The sequence below is a fragment of the Echinops telfairi genome, unplaced genomic scaffold (assembly GCF_000313985.2).
Source record: "Echinops telfairi isolate 266 unplaced genomic scaffold, ASM31398v2 ScPeMD7_34;HRSCAF=130, whole genome shotgun sequence".
Classification (NCBI taxonomy): Eukaryota; Metazoa; Chordata; class Mammalia; order Afrosoricida; family Tenrecidae; genus Echinops; species Echinops telfairi.
This window is the reverse complement of record NW_022103931.1, coordinates 2,367,441-2,391,278: the sequence shown is the minus strand read 5'-3', so window position 1 is coordinate 2,391,278 and position 23,838 is coordinate 2,367,441. Positions and strand designations below refer to the sequence as shown.

Here is a 23,838-nt window from a genome sequence, read left to right as displayed (position 1 = left end):
CATCTTAGTTCTATCATAGCTTTCCAAATGCTACTCACTTAAGAGGATATGATAAACCAAACTCAAGAACAGTGGGGAAATACCATAAACCCTGAAGTCTGGTACATGGAAGTCCCTGGCAAAGCTAAATATTCAACCCTTGTAAAGATTTCCCAGAAAGAGCCTACCCAGTTTCCCTGACAATGGCAATACTCCTTAAAACCTGAAGCGCTCAAAGGAGTGTGGACTCTTATTAACAAATTCCTTCATTGTGGAATCTTAGCCCTGTTGATGCCCTGCATAACACTCCAATCCTACCAGTCAAAAAGAAAAATGGATCTCACCAGCAAATTCAGGACCTTAGAATAATTATGGAGGCAGTGGTTCCACTGCCACCAGTAGTACCTAACCCTTATACACTCCTAGGTGAAATCCCCAACTCCACTGAGTGGTATAGCATCCTAGACTTAAAAGATGCCTTCTTCTGCATCCCCCTAGACCTTCGAAATCAGTTCCTATTGGCCTTTGAATGGACATTAGATCAAGGGTAATCACGCCAGCTCACTTGGACAGTTCAAATATCTTCTGGTGTCCTTGGACATCTTAACCAGGTGGATTGAGGCATCTTGCACCTACAGTGAGAGGTCACATAAAATAACTAAAAAGTAATAGCAAGAAGTAATCCCTTGATTTGAACTTCCCAAAACACTGCAAAATGACAATGGACCTGCTTTCATTTCCCAAATCACCTAAGCTTTATCTCAACACTTAGATATAAAATCATCTGCACTGTGCTTGAAGATAGCGATCCTCAGGGAAAGAAGAGAGAATTAATGAACACTTAAAACTAACCCTTAGGAAATTACACAAGAAACTCAAATGAACTGGAAGGATGTATTGCCAGTAGCGCTGCTACATCTCAGAATCACTCCATGTCACCCTACATGTTTAAGGCCTTATGAAGTTTTGTATAGGTGACTATTCCTCATAAAAAACTAGCTGTAGAGGCCAAAGTGTCTGTAATACAGCAATATGGCACAAGAATGCCATATTGGTTTGAATCCTAAGGGGCCAATACTGATGGCTTCAAGAGACAATCCATCGATATAGGCTTACCCAGAACCAAGGGAAATAAAAACTGCCTCCCTTGGAGGCTTAGTTCTTATAAAACCTTGGAAAAATGGGCTATCCGAAATCCCAACTCCAGCTAGTCTGGAAAAGTCTTTTCCCAGTAATAAAATTTACCCCTATCCTGTTAAAAATGTGTGGAACCATGTGTTAGCCAGAGTAGACTAGAGAAACAAATTCATAGACGCTCATATGTGTGTAAGAGAGAGTTTCATATCAAAGAGCAATTTAATATTGAGAAAACACCCCAGCCCAGTCCAGATCAAGTCCATAAGTCTGATATTAGCCCATACCACAAACCACCATTCACATATAAAACTTCTAAACATAAAGCTGTAGAAGCCATCAGTATTGGCCCCTTAGGATTCAAACCAAGTGAATCAAGATAAGCTCACATGTGAACCATTACACAGTCATAATATAGTGTTTCATTGGTACCCTGAGATAGATAAATGCTCCTCAGAGGACTGTGCCTCAATCCCCAACAGTCTTTGAGCTTGTGAATGGTACCACTCAGATTTTATGTGTAAAGAATGTGTGTTAGGCTAGGTTAACTAGAGAAACAAATCCAGTGATACTCATATATGTATAAGAAAGAGCTTTATATAAGAAGCAATTATATATCAAGAAAAATTCCCAACCCAGTCCAATTCTAGTCCATAAATCTGACCATAGTCTCTAAACCTCTTTTCAGACTTATGCAGTGACATGCAATGATGCAGAATGCAGAAAGACCACAGGCTGGTGAGTGAAGAGTCCTGTGGATCCAAGGTGTGGTAACATGACAGAGCAACAACAACTCTCAGGGTGACCACCAGAGTCCCAGCTGGCAAGAAGGCAGAGTGGTAGAGTGAGATAGCAGTTCCAGGGTCCTCCTTATAAGAAGGCCACACCACCAGAAGACAGCATCAGGCTGTGACCTGAATGACAGGTTGGATTCTATCCTTACACTTTTATAAATCTTCATGTTGACATAAAATCATCTATCATAGAAGGTTTGTAGGCTATGCCTGTCAATTCAAAGTTAAAAATATGTCCAACCTATAAAAAATATTAAAGGAACTTTTCCTTAGACCTATTTTCCCATTTCCCAGTAGTGGCCCATCTCCTCCTACTGGGCTAATTTTCTCTTGTGTGATTAATAATCCTCAAGAAAAATATCCTTTGGCATAATGAGCAACACTTCTAACCAAAAACCTAAATTAGAAAAAAGTCATTCCTCTCAATGCCCATTATCTCTGTATAGTACCAAATCCTCCCCTTAAGATTACCTCCTGGGATTTCCTTTGGGATCTCCCAGTCTGGGACTGGCCTATTTGATGTAAAAAAATTTATTTAACCAAATATCTCCAACCAGTTAAGGCACAGATAAACACCTCAGTAACCTCAGCCTGTGTCTAAAAGATAAATATATACCTTCCTAGGAAAGGTCTCTGAGATATCCAAGGATCCCACACCTCAATGAGCATTATCATTCTCATAGTTCTGGGCCCAGTCTACCTAAACTGTTCAACTGCTTTGATTCTTCCAGAATTGAAGCCATCAAATTACAAAGAATATTAAGCCAAGATTATCATCCTCAAAAATACTTGTATCTCAATTCTACCTCAACCTCCATTTACCATAGGCCCCTGTATGGTCAACCCTGTCTAGAAGAGCAAGAGGAAACTGGATCCAAACCCCTCATTGCCCATATTTTATCAGGAAATAGCCAGAATGGCCAATGCTCTTTCCCCAGTGATTTGGGCCATACTCCTTGAGTGGGAAATTCTAAGCAGGAAGCTTAGGGGAAAAGGCATTGTCCCGCAATAGCCCACCAATCAGCAAAGAATAGCTAGCCATGCCATAAATAGAATAGTCCTTCTAAGACAGCGTTCTTAGCCTGTGGGTCACGACCCCCTCTGGGGGTCACCTAAGACCATTGGAAAATACTATCCATCTCCAGGCAGGTCCACCCACATGCAGATGCGCCCACATACGAGTACCTGGCATGAAGACTGTTATCCATTCGACATCATGCTTCAAGACAAAATTCCATTTACTTGTAATTAGAAATAAATATTTCACAATATAGAATTATGTATTGTTTTGTGATTAATCACTATCCTTTAATTATGTTCAATTTGTAACAATGAAAATACATCCTGCATATCATAACAATGGCAAAATTACAGTTATGAAGTAGCAACAAATATAATTTTATGATTGGGGGTCACCACAACATGAGGAACTGTATTAAAGGGTAGTGGCATTAAGAAGGTTGAGAATCACTGTTCTAAAAGATCAGGAACACATTACAAGGATATGGGAAGAGACATGTGCAGTAAGGACTAGATAATTACACACACTTATGAACACCCACTCAAAGCTTGGGCATGCACAGTAATGATGCACTCTTGAGTAAGGGTGCATACTTAAGTGCATCCACTACGAGTCCACCTACATACACCATGCCTTCCAAGTAGATATAAGAGAAGACTAGTCACAGCAGGAGGACATATAAAGTAAAAGCACAGCCCCACACCTTCTTTTGGTTACACATACACAAACACACACATCCACCCTTCCTGATATCTCCATGTGTCTTTTCATGCTCTCCACGTAGCCCTCCATGCTTTCAGGGGATGGCCCATTCTTCTCTGTAAGAATGTACTATCAAAAACTTTACTTTCAGGCATAAAAGTTTACTTTGACTTGCATTGGTATTTCTCCTGTGTGAAATCTTTACTTGTTGAGAAGCAAGAACTGAGGAAACAATCTCAGAACCTAACAGAGATACAGGGAAGCCTAAGTTGCTTTAAGAAGGATCTTTGACATTAACCAAAAAAGGCAATACAGAGCTACACACATCTGTGTACATAAACACAAGCAAAATGAGTTTTCCCAGATGGTATTACCTACCTCGGAAAGCCAGTTAGCTATCCCAAAGCATCCCAACAGCATTCCTGTGTGTCACATTAACTATAAGACCATCCCATTCTTCCCAAATGTGTTATGTTTTGACCCCAACGGGTCTTTAGATGTCCTGTCTATCAGGTGTGACATGAGAAATGATACTCACAAAAAAAGACAAGAAAAAAATAGAATGTAGTATTCACAGAACACAGAGATGCAAACTCAATGTGCCTTAACACAAAAGCTTACAAGAGATTGTGCCTGAGATTAAGCAGCAATAACCTGGAATAGACTGACTGCTCATATGTAAGTTCAGGTTTAATCTCTAGAAAATTCAAACAAGTCCACAAGAGTCAACATACAAAGTTAAGTGTATATCATCTGAAGATCTAGACTATCTCAAAACAGATTTGCTGCACTGAACACAAATGACTGAAAATATGAGAAGGTGTGAGAGGATATCAAGAACTTCATTGATGAAGAAGGCAAAAGGTCCTTAAAAAGACAGGAAAGGAAAAAAAGATCAGCGTGGATGTCAGAAGAGACTCTGAAAGTAGCTAAAGGAAATCGAAGAAATGATGGTGTCAAAGAGGTGACTAGAAAATTTCAAAGGGCAGCTCCAGAAGACAAAGTGAAATATTAGAATTAAATGTGCAAAGTTAGGAAACCAAAAAGGAAGAACACTCAGTATATCTTAAAATGAATAAACTCAAGGAAAAATATCAAGCTTCAAGTTTCAGTCTTGAAAGATTCTATTGGCGGGGACTTCCGGCAAAATGGTGACCAAGTAACACATACCAGAGGGACTCTGCAGAAATCAGCGCCTGAGAGCAACTGAGAGGGAAATTCCACTCTGCCATGGCACAGGAGGAGCATCATAAAGATAAGTTAACACAGATCCACTAGGTTTTTAGTAGCTGGGGGCTTTTGGTTTACCACTGAGGAGGCCACCTAAGGCTTAACTTTAGCACCGCCACAGTCTCAGCCCAAGCTAGGCTCCTTTTAGCCAGCCCAAGAGCTTTACTTCAACACAGCCTCAGCATGCCACCACCTCTGGGCATGGTGTAAAGCCCTCCAGTCCCATGGTCAGGAGATCAGGGCTCAGCTATATCTTTACTTTTGTTGCTCGCTGTTCTCTCTTTCCCCCACAGTCTCAGCTGGATCAATTTTTTTTCTCTTCTGTTTCCTCTCAAATGCCACTGCTGGACTCCAGACCACCTGATTTTGCCCAGCTAAGGGAGTTCCCACCCTCTGCGGTGTAACATGAGACTGGGGAAATCCCACTCACCTTCCACCTCAGGGGAACTCATGCCTATCCTCCAAGGTCCTCTAAGTCATTGTGAAATTGTCATTGCGAAATTGTAATGTTTTGTATAAAAAGTCAAGGTTAGTGTAAAAACTTGGTGGTCAAGAATGGATTGATCTGTTTTCAGTTATTTCTTATGGGAAAAAAATGATTCAAAACTCAAATGCATTGCATCTAGATGCTCCTTCTAGAATGGATTAGCATCGAGGTCCGGGGTTCTACTGTAGTTACTTTCCGTTCCATATAAAGTTGGTAATTCATTTTTCCATTTCTTTGGAGAATTGTATTATGATTTGAATCAGAATTACATTGAATTTGTAAAGTGGTTTTGGTAATATTTTCATTTTCACAATGTTTACCCATCCAGGAACACGGTAGCTTGTTTGATTTGGTTTCCTTTGATTTCTTGAAGGAATATTTTGTAGTTTTCATTATATATGTCTTTTGTTTCTCTGGTAAGATTTATTCCTAGATATTTTATCTTCTGCATGGTTATTGGAAATGGTATTTTTGAAAATATTTTTGAGTATCATCATTCTTAATATACAAGAATCCAGCTGATTTCTGTATGTTGATTGTATAACCTGGTACACTGCCACATTTTTCAATTAATTTGAGCAATTCTTTAATTGAATCTTTAGGGCTTTCTATATATAGGATTATGTCATCTTCAAATAAAGAGATGTTTATTTCTTCTCTGCCTATGTGAGTACCTTTATATATTTTTAATGTCTTATGGACCTGGCTTAAACTTCTAGGACTATATTTAAATGAAAGTGGTGATAAAGGGCAACCTTGTCTAGTTCCCCATTTGAAAAGGAAATTATTTCAATTGTTCTCTATTAAGAGAGATGTAGGCTATTGTATTCACAAATATGGCTTTTATTATGTTAGGAAATTTCCCTTCTATGCCTATTTTATTGAGTGCTTTTGTCAGGAATTAATGTTGAATTTTATCAAACGCCTTTTCTGCATCAATTGATCTAATCATATGGTTATTATCCTTTATTTTGTTTATGTGAGGAATTACATTGTTTTTCTATATTAAACCATCTTCGTAAAATATTTACATTGAGGTGACCAGTCCAACAAGTAACCCACTATGTCACCAAGGCTCCTCTAGAAAAAACGTAACCCAGCCATCCCTTTACTTGTGGTATATATAACAAGAAATAAGAGCTGCAGCATGAATAGATATGTGCACACCTATGTTCATTGCATCAACTATTAACAATAACAAAAAGATGGAAAAACCTACCATATATACTCAAGTATAAGCCGACCTGAATATCAGCTGAGACACCTAATTTTACCACAAAAACTGTACAAAAAATGTGCTGAAAAACTCGGCTTATACACAAGTATATACGGTAAATGGCCAGCTGTGGCAAAACGAATAAATACATTTTGGTAAATACACTGTCGAAGTTACGTAACCTCCTGTCAATTTGAGTGAAGAGGTGGAGTCTAGCCTGTCAATCAGGTCATAGCCAATGATGCCTCTGTGTGGGCATGACCTTCTGAGGATTCCGAGAACTCCTGTCCTCCTCCCTGGATGTGGGACACACACTCTCTCTACTTCACATTCTGTTGGCAAGCCACATAGAGCTATGCTGATGGCAGCCAGCACTGTGGAGCTGGAGGAGCCACGTGGAGACCCACACCAGCACTGAGATGCTTCCACCACCATTAGATCCACATGACTTTCCACCCACTGGCCTGTGATCTCCCTGCTTTCTACATCATTGCATGTGCTTCATAAGTCTGTAGAAGAATGTATGGACTAATATAGGACTTATGGGCTAATATCAAACTTATGGACTTGATCTGGACTGGGTTGAAATGTTTTCTTAATATACAATTACTCTTATATATAAAACCTTCTCTTACACACATATGAGTATCTCTGGATTTGTTTCTCTGGTTAACCCAGACTAACACATACACACAATGGAATAGTATGTTAAAAAATAACAATGAATCTGTGAAACACCTCATCGCATTGTCAAACCTAGAGGACATTATGCTGAATGAAATTAATCAATTATGAAGGGACAAATATTGTACGAGACCACAATTTTTAAAAGTCAATAAAAGGTTTGCACATTAAAGCAAACATACTTTGATGATTATCAGGGCTGGGAGCAGAAGAAAGGGAGAGGATGTCATGGCCTAGACGGTAGACAAATGTTAACTTGAGTGAAGAAGTAGAAGACAATATATAATAACAAGGGAGTTAGGAAAAAATGACAGAGACAGGGAAGGATATTGGGAGGTTTGCCAAAGTTAAAGGCAACAGAAACAAATACTGTAATATACACAATCTTACAATGGTGGTGATTTATGAATAGATGTTTGTATCGACATCCATAATGAACAGGTATGAGGAGAGTGGAGATATACTATACATATGTTTGACAGAGATATTTATACTTGGTTATATTTATCATTGCTCCAAAAATATCCATGAGTGTGGTGGAGCATACTGGGGAAAATTTTATGAATAATTTTTAGACATAACCAAACACCTTCAGGGAAAGAATTGCAAGACCTGAGGACTCAGGATCATAGTCTGGCAAGACATCAAAGTCAATTGGCATAACATAGCTCACAAAAACAATGTTCTATGTCCTACTTTATTGAGTAATGCCTACGGTCTTAAAAACTCATTTAATGTACATTTATTAGTCTCTACCTGTGCAGGGTAAAGAAGAGTGATGAAAATCAAAGTTGCAAGGAAACAATGAGTCCAGTGGGCTAATTGACAACACAAACATCAGTGTCCATAACCCTGAGACCAGAATAACTAGATGATGCCTAATTGTTACCACCAACTGTCCTGAAACAATCACATTGAAAGATTCTGGATAGAGCAGGAAACTTATACTCTGGATAAAATAAGAAGGTTCTGGATAGAGTTCAACACCGTGTAGAACAGAACTCACACTCATAATAGAGATTGGTGTGACTCTTAGTCATATTTCAGATCTGGTGCGGAACTGACACTCATGTCAGAATAATCAATTACTTAAGATCCAAAGGGCAGCACTTACCTAAGGACGGAGGATTAGGACAGAAAGAGGAATAGAAAAAGGCAACAGAGGAAGGAAGTGGATAAACAATGGGATTGAAGGGATTGAAATGGATGATTTGAAATAAAATGTATGTAAAGTATTGAAGGTAAAATTAATGATCAGCTCTGTACATCTTCACCTAATTTACAATAAAAAGTGTTTTTAAAGAAATCCATCAAGTAGACAAATATTATGTGATATGTCCCTATTATGAAATATTATTCATTAATGAAGTACACATACATGCTACAAATGGATGAATCTCAAAAAATATTATGCTTCACCCAAGATAACAGTCAATTAACTAACAAATACATGGGGAAAATGCTCACAATTACTACCTCCCTGGGAGATACAAATCAAAACCATGTATTTGTATTCTGTCTTAATTTTGTATGATTTTCTGTATATGAAATCCAGATTAGGTAAACCTATAGAGACGACAACTGGATCAATAGATTCAAAGGCACATGACAAGAGAGGCTGGCAGAAAATGGGGATCTAACAACAATGAGTACAAAAAAGAAGAAATGTCCTGGAATTGATCCTAATGATGATTGCTGGTTGCACAACTACTATGAATGTGCTAACTATTGAAATACATGAGATGCGAATTGTATGCCTGTGAAACTGTTAAAAATTTTAAAAACGAATTAAACAAAAAGAATTAAAGAAAAAACATAATGCTAACTGAAACAGGTTAGACACAATGAGCTCAAATAATGTGATTCAATTTATTTGAAATATCTAGGAAAAAATATTGTTGTTAGGCGTTGTTGAGTTGGTTATGATTCAGAGTGACCCTGTGCACAATAAGCCCACACATTACCTGGTTCTTGTGCCATTCTCATAATTTTTATATTTGAACTCATTGTTGCAGCCCTGTGTCAGGGTCTTTGTCTTTTTTGCTTCCCCTCTACCAAACATGATGACCTGTTCCAGGGACTGGTCTCTTTTGATATAAGTCCAAAGTATGTGAGGTGAAGTCTTGCTTCTATGGAGCATCCTGGCTGTATTTCTTCCTAGATAGATTTGTTTGTTCTTGCGGCAGTCCATGTTACTTTCAATATTTTTTTTGCCAGCACTATAATTGAAATGCACTGATTCTCCAGTCTTCCTTATTCATTGCCCTGCTTTCACATACATATGAAGCAATTGTGAAAGGCATGGGTTGGATCAGGCACACCTTAGTCCTCAAGGTGACATTTTTGGTTTTTATCCCTTTCAAGAGATGTTATGCAGCAGATTTGCCCGATGCACTACATCGTATTATTTATTTATTTTTATTCGTTGGGATTTAATACATATATGATATCGATTTCTTGATTAATGCTTCCATGAGCATTGATTATGGATTCAAGTAAAATGAAATCCTTGACAACTTCACATTTTTCTTTGTTAACCATGATATTGGCTACTGACCCAGTTGTGAGGCCATAAAACATAGTTATAAAATAGAGCAATGGTTTCCTGGGGCTGGGAGTGCTTGTAGTGATAATGGGCAGGAAGTTTCTTTTGGGAGTGATGAGTATGCTTTAAAATTAGTTTGTGGTGATGTCTTTACAACTCTGTAAATTTACTTTAAAATCATTTCATTGTGAGCTTTAACAAATAAAGATGCTTTTAAAAGTTGGAACTCTTTTCAGTTGAGAGTTGGAAACCTCTCTGACTATTAATGCAGTTGTCTCATGTCTCATGTTCCCCATTGATCAGCTGGTTGAATTATCCTATGTCCAAATTAGCACACCAGATAGAATGGTACATGGCCTCCTTACTTTTCCATCCATGCCTACCTTTATTATTCTCAATGGTTGGATACTAGGATGATTCTTGTGTTTACTGACAATGACTAAACAAAATGTGGTTTGTTTAACTTGCTTGACTCCAAATTACCTTATAGTTCAACAAAACAAATATGCCTTTTCAGGACTATGTATATGCAAGGAAATAGATGTGTACATTTCTCCAAACACAGCACATCTATGATCTTGCTTAGATCTTTGTACAGGACCTCTTTCCATACTTAGAATCTAATATCCCCAGCCCCGTTCTCCTTCCCATCCCTATAGCCATCATTTTTTCACTTTTAACACGAATCTGTCCCCAAGTCATCTTCTATTCCTTTCACTTTCTCTCCTTCAAATAGCCCTTTCTACTTGACATGTTATCAAGAAAGATCAGTCCCTGCAAAAGATATCATTCTTGGCAAAGTACAAGAGCAGTAAAAAAGAGGAAAACTCTCAATGAAACAAGTGACACAGTAATTGCAACAATGGGCTCAACCATAAAAACAGTTTTGAGGGTGACACAGATCAGGCAATGCTTTGTTAGGGTCTCTATGAGTCGCAATTGCCTTCACAATACCTAACAACAATTTAATCCTGAGTAGTGAAAATAAGTTTCTATTTTATACACATGTAAATATATTTATATATGACGATGGGGAAATAGATCTATGTACATATATTTATAGGTTTAGTATTAAGGAAGCAGATGGACATTTGGTCTCTACTCAAGTACTCCCTCAACACAAGAACAATTTGTTCTAGTAATCTGGCACTCTGAGATGCTCACCTTCACAACTCGATCACTGAAGACAAAGTGGGTGCCTAAGCAAATGTGGTGAAGAAAGCTGATGGTGCCCGGCTATCAAAAGATATAGCGTCTGGGGTCTTAAAGGCTTGAAGATAATAAAGCGGCCATCTAGCTGAGAAACAACAAAGGCCACATGGAAGAAGCACACCAGCCTGTGTGATCATCAGGGGTCGATGAGATCAGGTATCAGGCATCAAAGAACCAGAGCAAAAATTATAAGGTGAATGAAGAAGGGAGTGCGGAGTGGAGGCCCAAAGCCAATCTGTAAGCAATTGGACATCCCCTTACAGAAGGGTTGTGGGGAGAAGATGGGCCAGTAAGGACGCAGTGTAGCACCGATGAAACATACAGATTTCCTCTAGTTCTTGAATGCTTCCTCCTCCCGCCCCACTATCATTGCCCTAATTCTACCTTATAAATCTGGCTAGACCAGAGCAGGTACATGGGTACAGATAAGAGCTAGAAACACAGGCGATATAGGACAGATAAACTCCTTGGGAACAATATTGGGAGTAGCCATACAGGGAGGGGAAGGGGAAAGTGGGGGGAAAAGGGGGAACCGATCACAATGACCTACCTATAACTCCCTCCCAGGGGGATGGAAAAGGGGGTGGGGGAGACATCGGACAGTGCAAGACATGAAAAATAACAATAATTTGTAAATCATCAAGGGTTCATTTAGGAGGGAAGGGGAGGGACGGTGAAAAAATGAGGAGCTGTTACCAAGGGCTCAAGTAGAAAGAAAATACTTTGAAAACGATGATGGCAACATATGTACAAATGTGCTTGAGACAATGTATGGATGGATGGATTGTGTTAAGAGTTGTACAAGCCCCCCAATAAAATGATTTTTTAAAGTTACGATTTAAGCAATATTAAATTTATAATTAATAAACCAGAAAGATGTTTACTTAGTGTTTTACTAAGTATGCCAAGATATTCAACTCTGTGGATCATAACAGAGAAGAGTGGAAAATCCAGAACACTTCATTGCGCTCGTGAAGAACATGGATCAAGATGAAGTTGTATGAACATAACAAGGGTATACTGCATGGTTTAAAATCAGGAAAGGTGTGCTTCAGGGTTGTATCCTCTCACCATACTTACTCAATCTGTATGCTGAACAAAAAAACAGAAAAACTGAACTATATGAAGAAATACTTGGCATCAAGCTTGGAGGAAGACTTATTAACAACTTGTGATATGCAGATGACATAATCTTGCTTATTAAAAGTGAGGAAGACTTGAAGGACTTGCTGATAAAGATCAAGGATTTTAGCCTTCAGTATTGCAAATCAATGTAAAGAAAACCATAATCTTTACAACTGGCCCAATAAACAAACAGAGAAAGGATTGAAGTTGTCAAGGATTTCATCTTGCTTGGATTGACAATCAATGTTCATGGAAACAGCAGTCAAGAAAACAAACAGCTTCACATTCTTTAAAATCTTGAAGAACATGGATGTCACTTTGAGGACTAAGACGGCCTTGACCCAAGCCATGGTATTTTTAAATGCCTCACATTCATATGAAAGTTGGATACTGAATAAGAAGGGTCAAAGAAGACTTGATGCACTTAAATTATGGCACTCACACAGAAAAAGGAAAGTACTATGAATTGATAAAAGAACAAATAAATTTGTCTTGGAAGAAGTATAGCCAGACTCCTCCTTAGAAGCGAGGATAGTGAGACCTCATCTCAAGAACTTTGGACATGTTATCAAGAGAGACTAGTCTCTGGGGAGGGGGGTATCATGAATGCTAAAGTAGAAGGACATCAGAAGACCTTCAATGAGATGGATTGACACAGTCGTAGCAATAATGAGCTCAAACATAACAACAATTGTGAGGATTGTGCAGGACCGGGCAGTGATTCATGAGTAACTGCCATGGATCAAGAGGCAGTTGGACAAAGAAAACAAGGGAACACTGCATGGTTTAAAATAAGGAAAGGTGTCAGAGTTGTATCCTCTCACAATATGTATTCCATCTGCATACAGAGCAAATCAGTAGAGAAGCTGTGGTATGTGAAGAATAATGTGGTATCAGGATTGGAAAAAGGCTTATTAACAAGATGCAATACACAGATGACACAACCTGGCTGGCTGAAAGTGAGGAGGACTTGAAGCACATGCTGATGAAGATCAAGGATTGCAGCCTTCAGTATGTATGGCAGTTACATAATCTATCAACTTGAACGAAAGGGTAGAATCTAGCCTGTCAATCAGGTCGCAACTTGATGACATCATGTGAAAGCACAATGGAGATAAATAGCTCACTGGAGACCAGACCCAGTCGCTGCTTCACATTCCTGATGATAAGCCAGAGGGAGCTACGCTGATGGAGCCAGAACCCTGGAGCTGGAGAACCATGTGGAGACCCATGTGGAGATGCTTCCATGGCCACTGGATCCACAAGATTCCCCACCCACTGGCCTGTGATCTTCCTGCATTCAGCATCATTGCATGTGTTTCATGAGTCTGAAGAGGATTTTATAGACTGGTATCAGATATATGGGCTAATATCAGACTTATGGACTTGATCTGGACTGGACTGGGATGTTTTCTCAATGTACAATTGCTCTTTTATATAAAGCTCTTTCTTATACACATATGAGTATCTATGAATTTGTTTCTCTAGTCAAACCGGACTAACACAGTATGGATTATAAAATCCTGATAACTCCACTAGTAGGTGACATCATGATACATGGGAAAAAGATTGAAATTGTCAAGGATTTCGTCTTGTTTGAATCCATAATCAATGTTCATGGAAGCAGCCAGCAAGCCATCAATCAACTCATTGCATTGAGTAAATCTACTGCATAAGACCTCATTAGTGTGCTGAAAAGCAGGGAGGTTACTTTGAGGACTAAGGTATGCCTGACCCAAACGTACCAATTGAAATGGTATTTTCAATTGCCTCATATAAATGTGAAAATTGGACATTGAATTAAAAAGAGTGAAGAATTTATGCATTTATATTATGGTGCTGGAGAATACAGAAAGTACTATGGACTGCTAAAAAGATAAACAGATCTGTTTTGGAAAAAGTACCGCCAGAGTTCTCCTTAGAGGAAAGGATGGTGAGACTTCATCTCACGTACTTTGAACATGTTGTCAGGAGAGATAGGTCCTTGGAGAAGGACATCATTCTTGGTAAAGTAGAGGGACAGTAAAAAAGAGGAAGGGCCTCAATGAGACAGCCTGACACAGTGGATACAACAATGGGCAATTGTGAGGATGGGGCAGTGTTTCGTTCTGTTGTGCATAGGTTTTCTATGAGTCGGAACAGATTCGATAGCATCAAACAATAGCAACAAATTAATAATTCCCTATAGACATTGAATTAGTGGACCTTTTATAGATAATATGTTTGAAAAGGTTTTAGTCTCGTCTGGTTTTTTTTTAATCTTTGTTTTCTTCTTGCAAAAAAAATGAACTGCATATAATATGGAATTTATCTTAAGTCACAAGTTCTTTGGCCCCATTAATTGGCATATGTCATCTTATTTGTTAATACTCAAGAGAATCAAATTGATATATATCCTGCCAGAAAACTCTATAAAATATTGAATGTCTCCATTATTATAACTTCTAGCTAATAACGTTGTCTCTATTACAAATAGTTCTGTTGTTTATTGATGTTAAACCTTATTTTTAAAGGACCTAAGTAATCAAGCTATTGAATACAACAATGAGAGTTTGTTCACTTTAATAACCCAAACTTATTGATGATGATGATTTGTACTTAAGAGAAACAACATCTTTTGTACTCATAAACTTGATTTTCCTTACACCAATATAATCCTTGTCTTAAATTCAAAGGTGTCTTGCCTGTCTTCCTAGTCTAACCATGTGATTGGGAGGAGCAGTGAATCTGGTCCTAGAACCCCTGGATTGCAGTGTTTATTCTGTTACTGAGCAGCTGTGTTTCTTTGCTGTCTCAATGACCCCAAAATTATGACACGTATTTTTGTGTTGTTGCCAAGTATGAAACAGCATGCGGCATTGTTTGGAAACAAAATACGTGATCTTTATTTGTCAGCGAGTGTAAAATAGAAAGGACAGGATATATGAAATAGAAAAACCCGTGGCAAAAGATCATCATAAAAGTGAGCAAGTTATGGGAGTTAAATTTCCTGAGACTCAGTTTTCTCACCCACAAAACAGATATAATGATGATTACCTCACAGGTTATTAATGGGTTTGTTGAGAGCCTATGTGAAGGAGTCTAGGTATTGTCTGGAAAATGGATGGTGTTAAATTCTCCACATAATCTCCCCAAATTAAACATACATATTCCGATCCATCTCTAAAGAAACAGTACAAAAGGCACCACTCTCCAAAGCCTGTCCTGACAATTTGGGGACTATATGCCTTTGGTTAAGAGAACTGGCTTTGGGAAATGGAGGACCACTCGAAATTAAAATCAGGTCTGCCATTTAGTAGTGCCATGACTTTGGACCAATACTTAACCTTTCTACATCTGCATTTCCCATCTGTAAAATGAGATCATCAAGATGCATAATGAGGCGTGCCCATAGAAGACTAAGCACAGTTCCTGACAGTAAATCCTCCATAAATTTTACATAGAAGTTATAGAAAGCCTCCTCTCCAGTAAAGGGTTAAAAAAAGTGCTCACTCTCTCTCTTAGGATTTTGGCATTAAACTATAATGCGGAACACGAATGATTAGTATAAAACTTGAGACACAATGGCAATCTCGAGATATGTATGTTGGGCAAAATGATAATCCCATTTTTGAGGAAAATACTTTCCCTCACCCTCCTGCACTCGGGTAATAATAAACCCGAAGCGGCTTGCCCTCTTGCGGATTCTGACCCATAGTGAGCCCAAAGGCAGAGCCGAGATGCTCCATAAGATCGCCAAGGTTGTAAACCGACTGCCTCATCTTTCTCCCGCAGAGCGTCTGGTGGGTTCCAACTGCCGACCTTTTGGCTTTGCAGCTCAGCGCTTTAACCTCTGAGGCATCAAGGTTTCCTAGCATTACTCAATAGGGCATCAAACCTTTAGCGATGCCCTCCCCCATACAAGTCCCAGAAGTCCAGAGAACAACATTCAGCCCAGCACAGCGGGCAGAGCGGACCTCGATAATTCCCTGCAGTCCACCTCGGACAGCCCCCGCACTGGCAGCCGCGCAAGCGTACACTGACTGTGCTCCTCGCCGTGCCTGCGCCTCCGCTGCCTCCAGCCTGCCGAGTCGCCCCCAGCACGCAGGCGCAGCCCCGCAGCTCCTGTTAACCCCCCGCCTCTTTTCTTTCATTCGGTCCTTCCTCCTTTTCCAGTACCTTAGCAGGTTTAAAGTCTTCTCGGTGAGGGTGGCGGCGAGCGCGAGGTCACGTGATGAGCATCCTGCTGCCCAACATGGCGGAGTTCGACACCATCTCGGAATTGGAGGAGGAGGAGGAGGAGGAAGAGGAGGAGGAGGAGGAGGAAGCAGCAGCAACGTCGTCATCGTCGCCATCGTCGCCATCGTCGTCCTCTGCCTCGGGGCCCGACGACGACGAGGAAGATGAAGAAGAGGAGGAAGCGCTGGAGGCGCCACCCCCACCTCGGGTAGTGAGCGAGGAGCACCTGCGAAGATATGCCCCAGACCCTGTATTGGTTCGCGGCGCCGGCCACATCACTGTGTAAGCGAGAGAAGGTCGTGGGGTTCGAAAAGGCTGAGATTTGCAGAAGGAAAAGTGAGGTGTTAGAGGGGCCTGTCTAGTGGGCGGCGGGCGGGGGGCGCTGACTGAGGCGTATGGTGAGAGAAGGACAACTAGTCAGAATGGTGAAATCAAGGGGGTAGGTGGAAAAATAGTAAGGGAAATGTGAGTTGATGCACCATCAGAATAAGTATAGGAAATAAACTCGAGGGGTTTTCGAGACACTGCGATTGGAGTAGGGGGTGAGTCTCCTTTCGTATATGTGTCCAGCAAGAGAATGGCCTTTAAACTGCAGTGGGCTCAGGGCTGCTAAAATTGGTGTATATTGGAACACGGTGACCGCGGTGACATGTGACAAGACATAAACGTTTGTTCTTCAAAAGAGAAACATGATGCATTTTGTGAATATGACAACATATCCATCCATATTCATTCATTCTTCCTATCTAATACTATCTTAATGAATACAATAATCCTTTCTCTCTCTTGATCACTCTTCACTCTGACATTCCTTAAGTAGTATGCCATTAGCGGTTCCGTTTGAGCTGCAGCCAAGGAGAAAGCAATGGCTTGGGAATCAGATCTCTTGAATGCTAGCTAGTCCCAGTGTTGCTGGCCCTGTGACCTTGGTCAGGTTACTTCTCGTTTCTGCACCTACATTTCTCCATCTGTACATGAGGGGTTTGGATTAGATACTTTCTGAGGCCTCTCCAGTTCTCAGAAAACTCTAAGATACCGCAAGTGGATTTTGTAGGCACAAATATTAAATATGTAATCCCTTAATAGCTATGGAAAGGAATCCTCTGGTTGGTTGTTTTTAATTGAAATTGTGGCTAATTTTTGTGAAAATAAAAGGGATAAGAACTTCCTAATAGTTGCAAAGCAAAAAAATAAAAAAACAAGCAAGAACTTAAATCTCATTTTTTAATGTGCTTAGACTGCAAATACTTGGAAGTTTGTGTACTGTGTTATTTTTATCCTCTTAGGCATGCCATCTTTTACAACATTTTCAAAATAGGCCCCCCTTTCTCTATAAAGTCGTGCTGCTTCTAATTTTGATAATGACCCACCTAGCCCTTGACTTTCAAATGAGTTCATATTATATGAAATCATATAATATGTACCACCTCCCCTATGTTGGCTTTTCATTTTAACATGTTGAAGATTTTTATTGTAATGTGCTTTTGTAATGGTTGCATAAAATGTATTAATAAACATTAGGAATTGTGGAGGATTTGGGGAGGCTTTTAGCCTTGCTTTTTTATTAGGTAATTTTTTGGTTATTATTAGGTAATTTTAACAAAATTTGCCTTGGTTCAATAATTTGACAGATAGCCTACAATATTCAGATACCAGATTTGTAACTGTTTTATTTCCCTTCTTTTTGTCACTATGGAGACAGTTTGTTACTCAAGCTAATTATGATTCTGGCACCACAGGTTATCGGCAATCAGGGTATTTGTATAGATCATTCCACATAACAGAACAGAAAAAGGTTTCTTAATCCAGTTCATAGTTTTATACTCCAAAACCTCTTAAACCTCTGAAATGTGAACAATTAATATAACCCTTCTAACCATAATCCATTATATAATGTATTACAAATCCTAGCCTCTATGTCTGCCTGTAGTTATAATTTCATTTTGTAGGGAGCTCTCTGCTATGCTAATAGACAGGCTTAAGATGGAATATATGCTGAGTCTCCACCTTACTAGAGGTGTGAATCAAGTCACCAATTTTTGTTTCCTTGGGGATCTGGTCTGCTGAAAGACAAAAGTCACCCCTCCATCAAGGCTGTTTCTCTACATAAGAGCCACCTCGAACACAGAGAGAAATCCCAGAACCGTCTGAAGAAGAACCACCAGTGGAGCCCACTTGAGATCCCTGTCTGCAGCGGCGGGGGCTGAGACCCGAGGCACCAGAGGCTGCAGCACTGAGTACATAGGACAAAGCAAAGGATTCCAGGCCAAGAACAGAGGCTGAGGCAAAGAGACCATGAGCCAGAACAGAGGAGCAACTCAGAGATTATGATACTGTGAATGTTAGAGAGGAAGTTGGGCTACCTGGTCCACAGAAGCAGAAGCCAAGAGGAACCGCGTGGCTGAGGGACTGAGCACCAGAGAGAGACTTGGCTGCTGGCTGAGAAGAGGCGCTGCTGTGGACCAGTGACTATCCTTACTGTTTACTGGTCCTGACTTGTAACCTGTGAACTTCCTTAATAAATCCCCATAATTATGAGTTTTGTCCGTGAGTTCTATGTGGCCATTGCAATGGATTATCGAACACAGCAAAACACTGGAGTGTGATGGGAGGAACAGATGGTGTCAGAATAGGTAAACAAAGATGGAGGATGGGGATATGTCTTTCTTCTGCTTGTGCCAATTTGCCTTGGGTTTGTGTGGAGTTGGATTCTCTTTCTCCCTTGTGTAGCCAGGGGAGGTTCGATAGACTCTCTGTGCCATTTGTGCAACCCCTTAGTATTTTCTAAAATTCAGAAATTGAAGAAGGAGCAAAGAAATCATTTAAGTTCCCTGGGATTTAATTGTTGTTCCATGCTATTGGTTATACAACCATAATGAATTACTTCATCAACCTATTTTCTAAGCAAAGCACTGATAGTCCCCATGTTCAGGCCCCTATGATAGGTGTAAATTCTCTCCCACCTTAAAAAATTCTAGATTTAGGAGTGTGAAGTGGTGGTGCTAATAGAAATGGTTAGTATTAATTAATTGAAGCCAAAACCTAAACCATAATAGATCAGTACTTTAATCACAGACCAATGTATATAGATTGGAAGCTTACTTAAATAATTTGGAAACTACTTATAAAACCCCTTGATAACTTACCCTACCTTTCTCCTTTGATTTCTCTTCTCCCTCTTGGGGATTACTGTCTTCCCCTTCACCCAAATAAATACTTTCAACCCTCTAGCCCAGTGGTTCTCAACCTTCCTAATGTTGCGACCCTTTAATTCAGTTCCTCATGTTGCGGTGACCCCCCGAACCCTAAAATTATTTTCATTGCTACTTCATCACTGTAATTTTGCTACTGTTACTAACCGGGTGACCCCTGTGAAAGGGTCGTTTGACACCCCCCCCCCAAAGGGGTCGTGACCCACGGGTTGAGAACCGCTGCTCTAGCCGATGGCTTCTTTTTCCCTCCCTTGGTACCAAGGCAACCATTTTGATAACCTGCAACACTTTTTCCCTTTGGTTTGAATTTCTTTGTCTGCTTTTTTTCTCTCCTTATAACAATGGCTCATACAATATTTGTCCTTTTGTGATTGACTAGTTTTGTTCAATTTAATACTTTCTAGGTCTATACATGCCATGTGGTGCTTTGTGGTTTCCTTATTGTCTTTTAGGGATGCATAATATTCTATTGTGTGTATGTACCAAAATTTCTTTATCCATTCTTCTACTGATGAGCATTTAGGTTGTGGAAACTTATTTAATTGTATTGTACATCTGTCACCTAGGAAAAATGTCTGGGATTTGGAAAAACATTAAATGGTTAGGAGAAAGTTTTTTTCTGAATCTGAGTAAAGCCTTGGTTCTATCATATAAAACAAAATTCTCAGAAAATACCTACCCTGTTGTTATTAGTTACCATTAAGTTGGTTCCAACTCATAGCAGCTACCTAGGAACCCTGGTCCTGTGCCATCCTCACAATTGTTCCTATGTTAGAGCCCATTATTGCAGCCACTGTGTCGATACATCTTGTCAAGGATGTTCATCTTTTTGCTGTCACTCTACTTTACCAAGCATGATGTCCTTTTCCAGGGACTGGCCTCTCCTGATAACGTGTCCAAAGACATCTTAACCTGAGATGGCTAAAACACAAACTTCTTTTAAATTTTTTTCTGGTGTGGGAGTGTTAGAGTGGCCCTAAACTATTCATATATACTCTAGCTCAGTGAAATATTTATTCTCACACAGCACCTAATTTTCCCCATTTTCTATACAGTGTTCTATCCTATAGGATACTGTTCCTTTCAAAATTTAAAGTTTCAGAGCTATCACCTCAAATCATCATATCGTGACCCTACTATTTCTCTCTCGCTACATTAGCTATGCTTTACAGTTGCCGCATTTCTGATACTGCTACCACACTTTCAGTCTCCCATATTAACATTCAAAACCCTTGAGTCATCATAGCCCTTTCTTCTCCTTCAATTACTGTATGCTAGATTCTCCCAGAAGTATGTCATCAAGCAATTGAAATGTAGCGTAGACTTTTCATTTTTGGTATTCCTACATAAGTTTTCTTTTCCATCATCTCTTGCTTAGAATATCGTTACCATCTGCAACCTTTCCCCACTCTAATCCATCCTGTATGCTTGAGTCAAATAATTTTCTTAAAACACAGTTTAATCATGTCACTTTCCTTCTGAAAAGCCCACATTAAATTTAGTTAGGTCTGAATTCCTGTGCTTTCTGCCTCAGAGATCAAAGAGCCCCTCCAATCCCTTCCATGCCCTTCTTCAGCCTTCTGGTCAGTTTCGATCCATCAGCAGCCCGGCCCCTTTCTTTGCCTCGTAACTAGCTTATCCTATAATCATGCTCGGAGTTCTTTCATACTTTAAAAACAAAATAAAGCAAAAGTCTTCCTTAATCCACATCTAACCTTCTCCAAATTTTTAAGAGACTCTATATTCACCATGTCTACTTCCTCTTCACCCCTCTGTAGTCTGGATTGTGCTACCACAACTACAAGGGGACTGACCTCATTAAGATCTCCATAACTTTCATGGTGATAAATCAGTGGACAGCTTTCATTCTTTCTTAGGCTATTTGCTGAATTTGACACTTATAATGATTCCCTTGTATAGGCTTCTGGTCTAAAGGTCACAAACCCACAAAGCCTAAGGGGAAAAGTGGGTCACAGAAAATTGTGTCCCATCAGGAGTACTGCAGCTTTAGTTGATCTGGAAGTATATTCCTTGATAAAGATATAAAGTTCCGGTATTTTGTTTTGTCAATCATTTAAAAATAAAATAAATCATTTTGCTACTAAGCAAACTTCAGAAATCTGGCCAGTTCACTCTCCTTGGTTTCCCTCAAATTTCTCTGGAGTTTTCTTATGTCTCTCATTCATAGGCTCCTCTTCCTCTGTTTCACCCTAAATAATAGTGAGCTCCAGGATTTTGTTCTTGGCTTGTTACTCTTAGCTTCTACCTTCTCTCAATCCTTGACAAATTCAGGATTTTGTTTGGCTTGGACCCACAATCAGTGCTCATGGAAACTGCAGTCAAAAGATTCAATGACGCATTACATTGGGTAAATCTGCTACACAATACCTCTTTAGAGTATTAAAAAGCAAGAATGTTACTTTGAGGATTAAAGTGCAACTGTCCCAAGCCATGCTATGTTCCATTGCCTCAGATGCATGTGAAAGGTGGACAATTAATAAGGAAAACTGAAGAAGAAATGATGCATTTGAATTGTGCTGGAGAATATTGAAAATACCATAGCTTGCTACAAGGACAAACCAATCTGCCTTGGAAGAAGTATAGCCAGAGTGCACCTTGGAGGCAAGGATGGTGAGACCGTCTTACATAATTTGGACATGTCAGGAGAGAGTAGTACCTGGAGAAGAAAACCATGCTTGGTGAAGTGGAAGGGCAGTGAAAAAGAGGAAGGCCCTCAACAACATGGATTGACATAATGGCTGCAACAATGGTCCCGGGCATAGGAACAATTGTGAGGATGACAGAGGACCATGCAGTGTTTTGTTCTGTTGTGCACGGGGTCACTATGGGTGGGAACCGACCTGATGGCACTGAACAACTTTCTCTCAGTAGCTGCATCTTGGTTCTCATACTTTCGACTACCTGGCTTCTTTCAAACAGACTTCTTTCTATACCAGACTTTATTAAAATTCTCATCTAGCTACTTTCTGGGTTTCTTGAATATATAGCCCATCATTTTTGTAAATGCAACTTGTTCTAAACACAATTTATCCCTCCACATCCCATCACACTTCACCCCAAACACTCAATAAACAAAAACACTCCTATTTATGTATTTCCCTCTGTGTTCTACAAATTCAGTTGAATGTACTTTTCCCCTGACCCATTCTTGAACTTTCCTCATTTTCCAAGGCTAAGCAAGTATTACATAACGTAAGTATTTATTATTTTCCTTCACACCACCACTTCCCTGATTCAGACTCTTTTTACCACCCTAACTGCTCATCTTGCATTTGCCCTTATCATCTTCACACCCATCTTTCAGCCTGCTGCTAGGTTGAGGTACCAAGAATGCAGATCTAACCAAACCACTTCTCTGTTAAATATTCTGTGGCTTTCCTTCTACCTACAGGATAGACTCAAAGGGTCATAGCATACGATACAGTACCCTCAATGAAATAGACATGCCTATATATCAGCTTTATTTGCTAGTTCCCCTATTGCTTCTATTTATTTGTTCACAGCGTTCGGTTTCTTATCTTTTTGCCTCTGCTCAAGATGGGACGTCCATCTAGAATGCCAGTATCCACCTCCCCCGCCTAATTTCCATGTGTCACTACCTCCTGTACATTTTCGTTGCCCGTACTCAATTGTAACCTTCAATGGTAGGAACAATGACTGGCTCCCTCTAAATTCTCTCGGGTTGGCACATTGCCTAGCTGGAAGTATACACTCAGTTTAACTGAGTTATGTGACTTGATTTTGCAAGCCCTTGGAAAGTACAAGTTATTTGAATCATGCTTTTAAGGGTATTTGATTCTGAGCATAAATGTATACTGATACATTATCCCCAGTTCCAGGGGGGATAATGAGGAAGGTGCCATGGCCTTACCTCTGAAATCTTTGTTAAGGTAGTCACCTTAACATTTGGCTTTCTAGTTTGTTTAACAAGATATTAATATTTTAGCATGAAATTCATGACAATAATTTCTCAAGTTTAATAATCTATTGATGCTAATTACATACCTTATAAAATCCATATTAAATTTCCATTTCTTTTTATTATTATTAAATACTTTTATTGGGGACTCAATCGTGTCAAGCACATTTGTACATATGTTGCCATCATAATTTTCAAAGCATTTTCATTCTACTTGAGCCCTTGATATCAGCTCCTCATTTTCCCCCTCCCTCCCTCATGAACCCTTGATAAGTCATAGGTTATTATTTTCATATCTTACGTTGTCCTCTATCACCCTTCACCCACTTTTCTGTTGTT

At 39.6% G+C, this 23,838-nt stretch overlaps 1 protein-coding gene and 1 pseudogene across 6 annotated transcripts in view; one reads left to right on the top strand and one right to left on the bottom strand.

Moving 5' to 3' along the window:
- The window catches only part of LOC101651327, a 46,220-nt pseudogene extending 29,958 nt beyond the window's left edge, over window positions 1-16,262 (bottom strand).
- Window positions 16,191-23,838, top strand: part of CHIC1 (cysteine rich hydrophobic domain 1) — a 100,537-nt gene continuing 92,889 nt past the window's right edge. For 2 of the 6 annotated variants that reach the window (XR_006680057.1, XM_045290229.1), the window contains exon 1: window positions 16,192-16,629. Coding sequence is in view for 5 of the 6 variants with exons in the window: in XM_045290229.1 (XP_045146164.1) it covers window positions 16,343-16,629 (287 nt within the window). In the remaining variant the exon portion in view is untranslated. Of the gene's footprint in view, window positions 16,630-23,838 lie in introns of all 6 variants that reach the window. The other 4 variants (XM_045290227.1, XM_004715887.2, XM_045290230.1 and 1 more) reach the window with 3 other exon arrangements.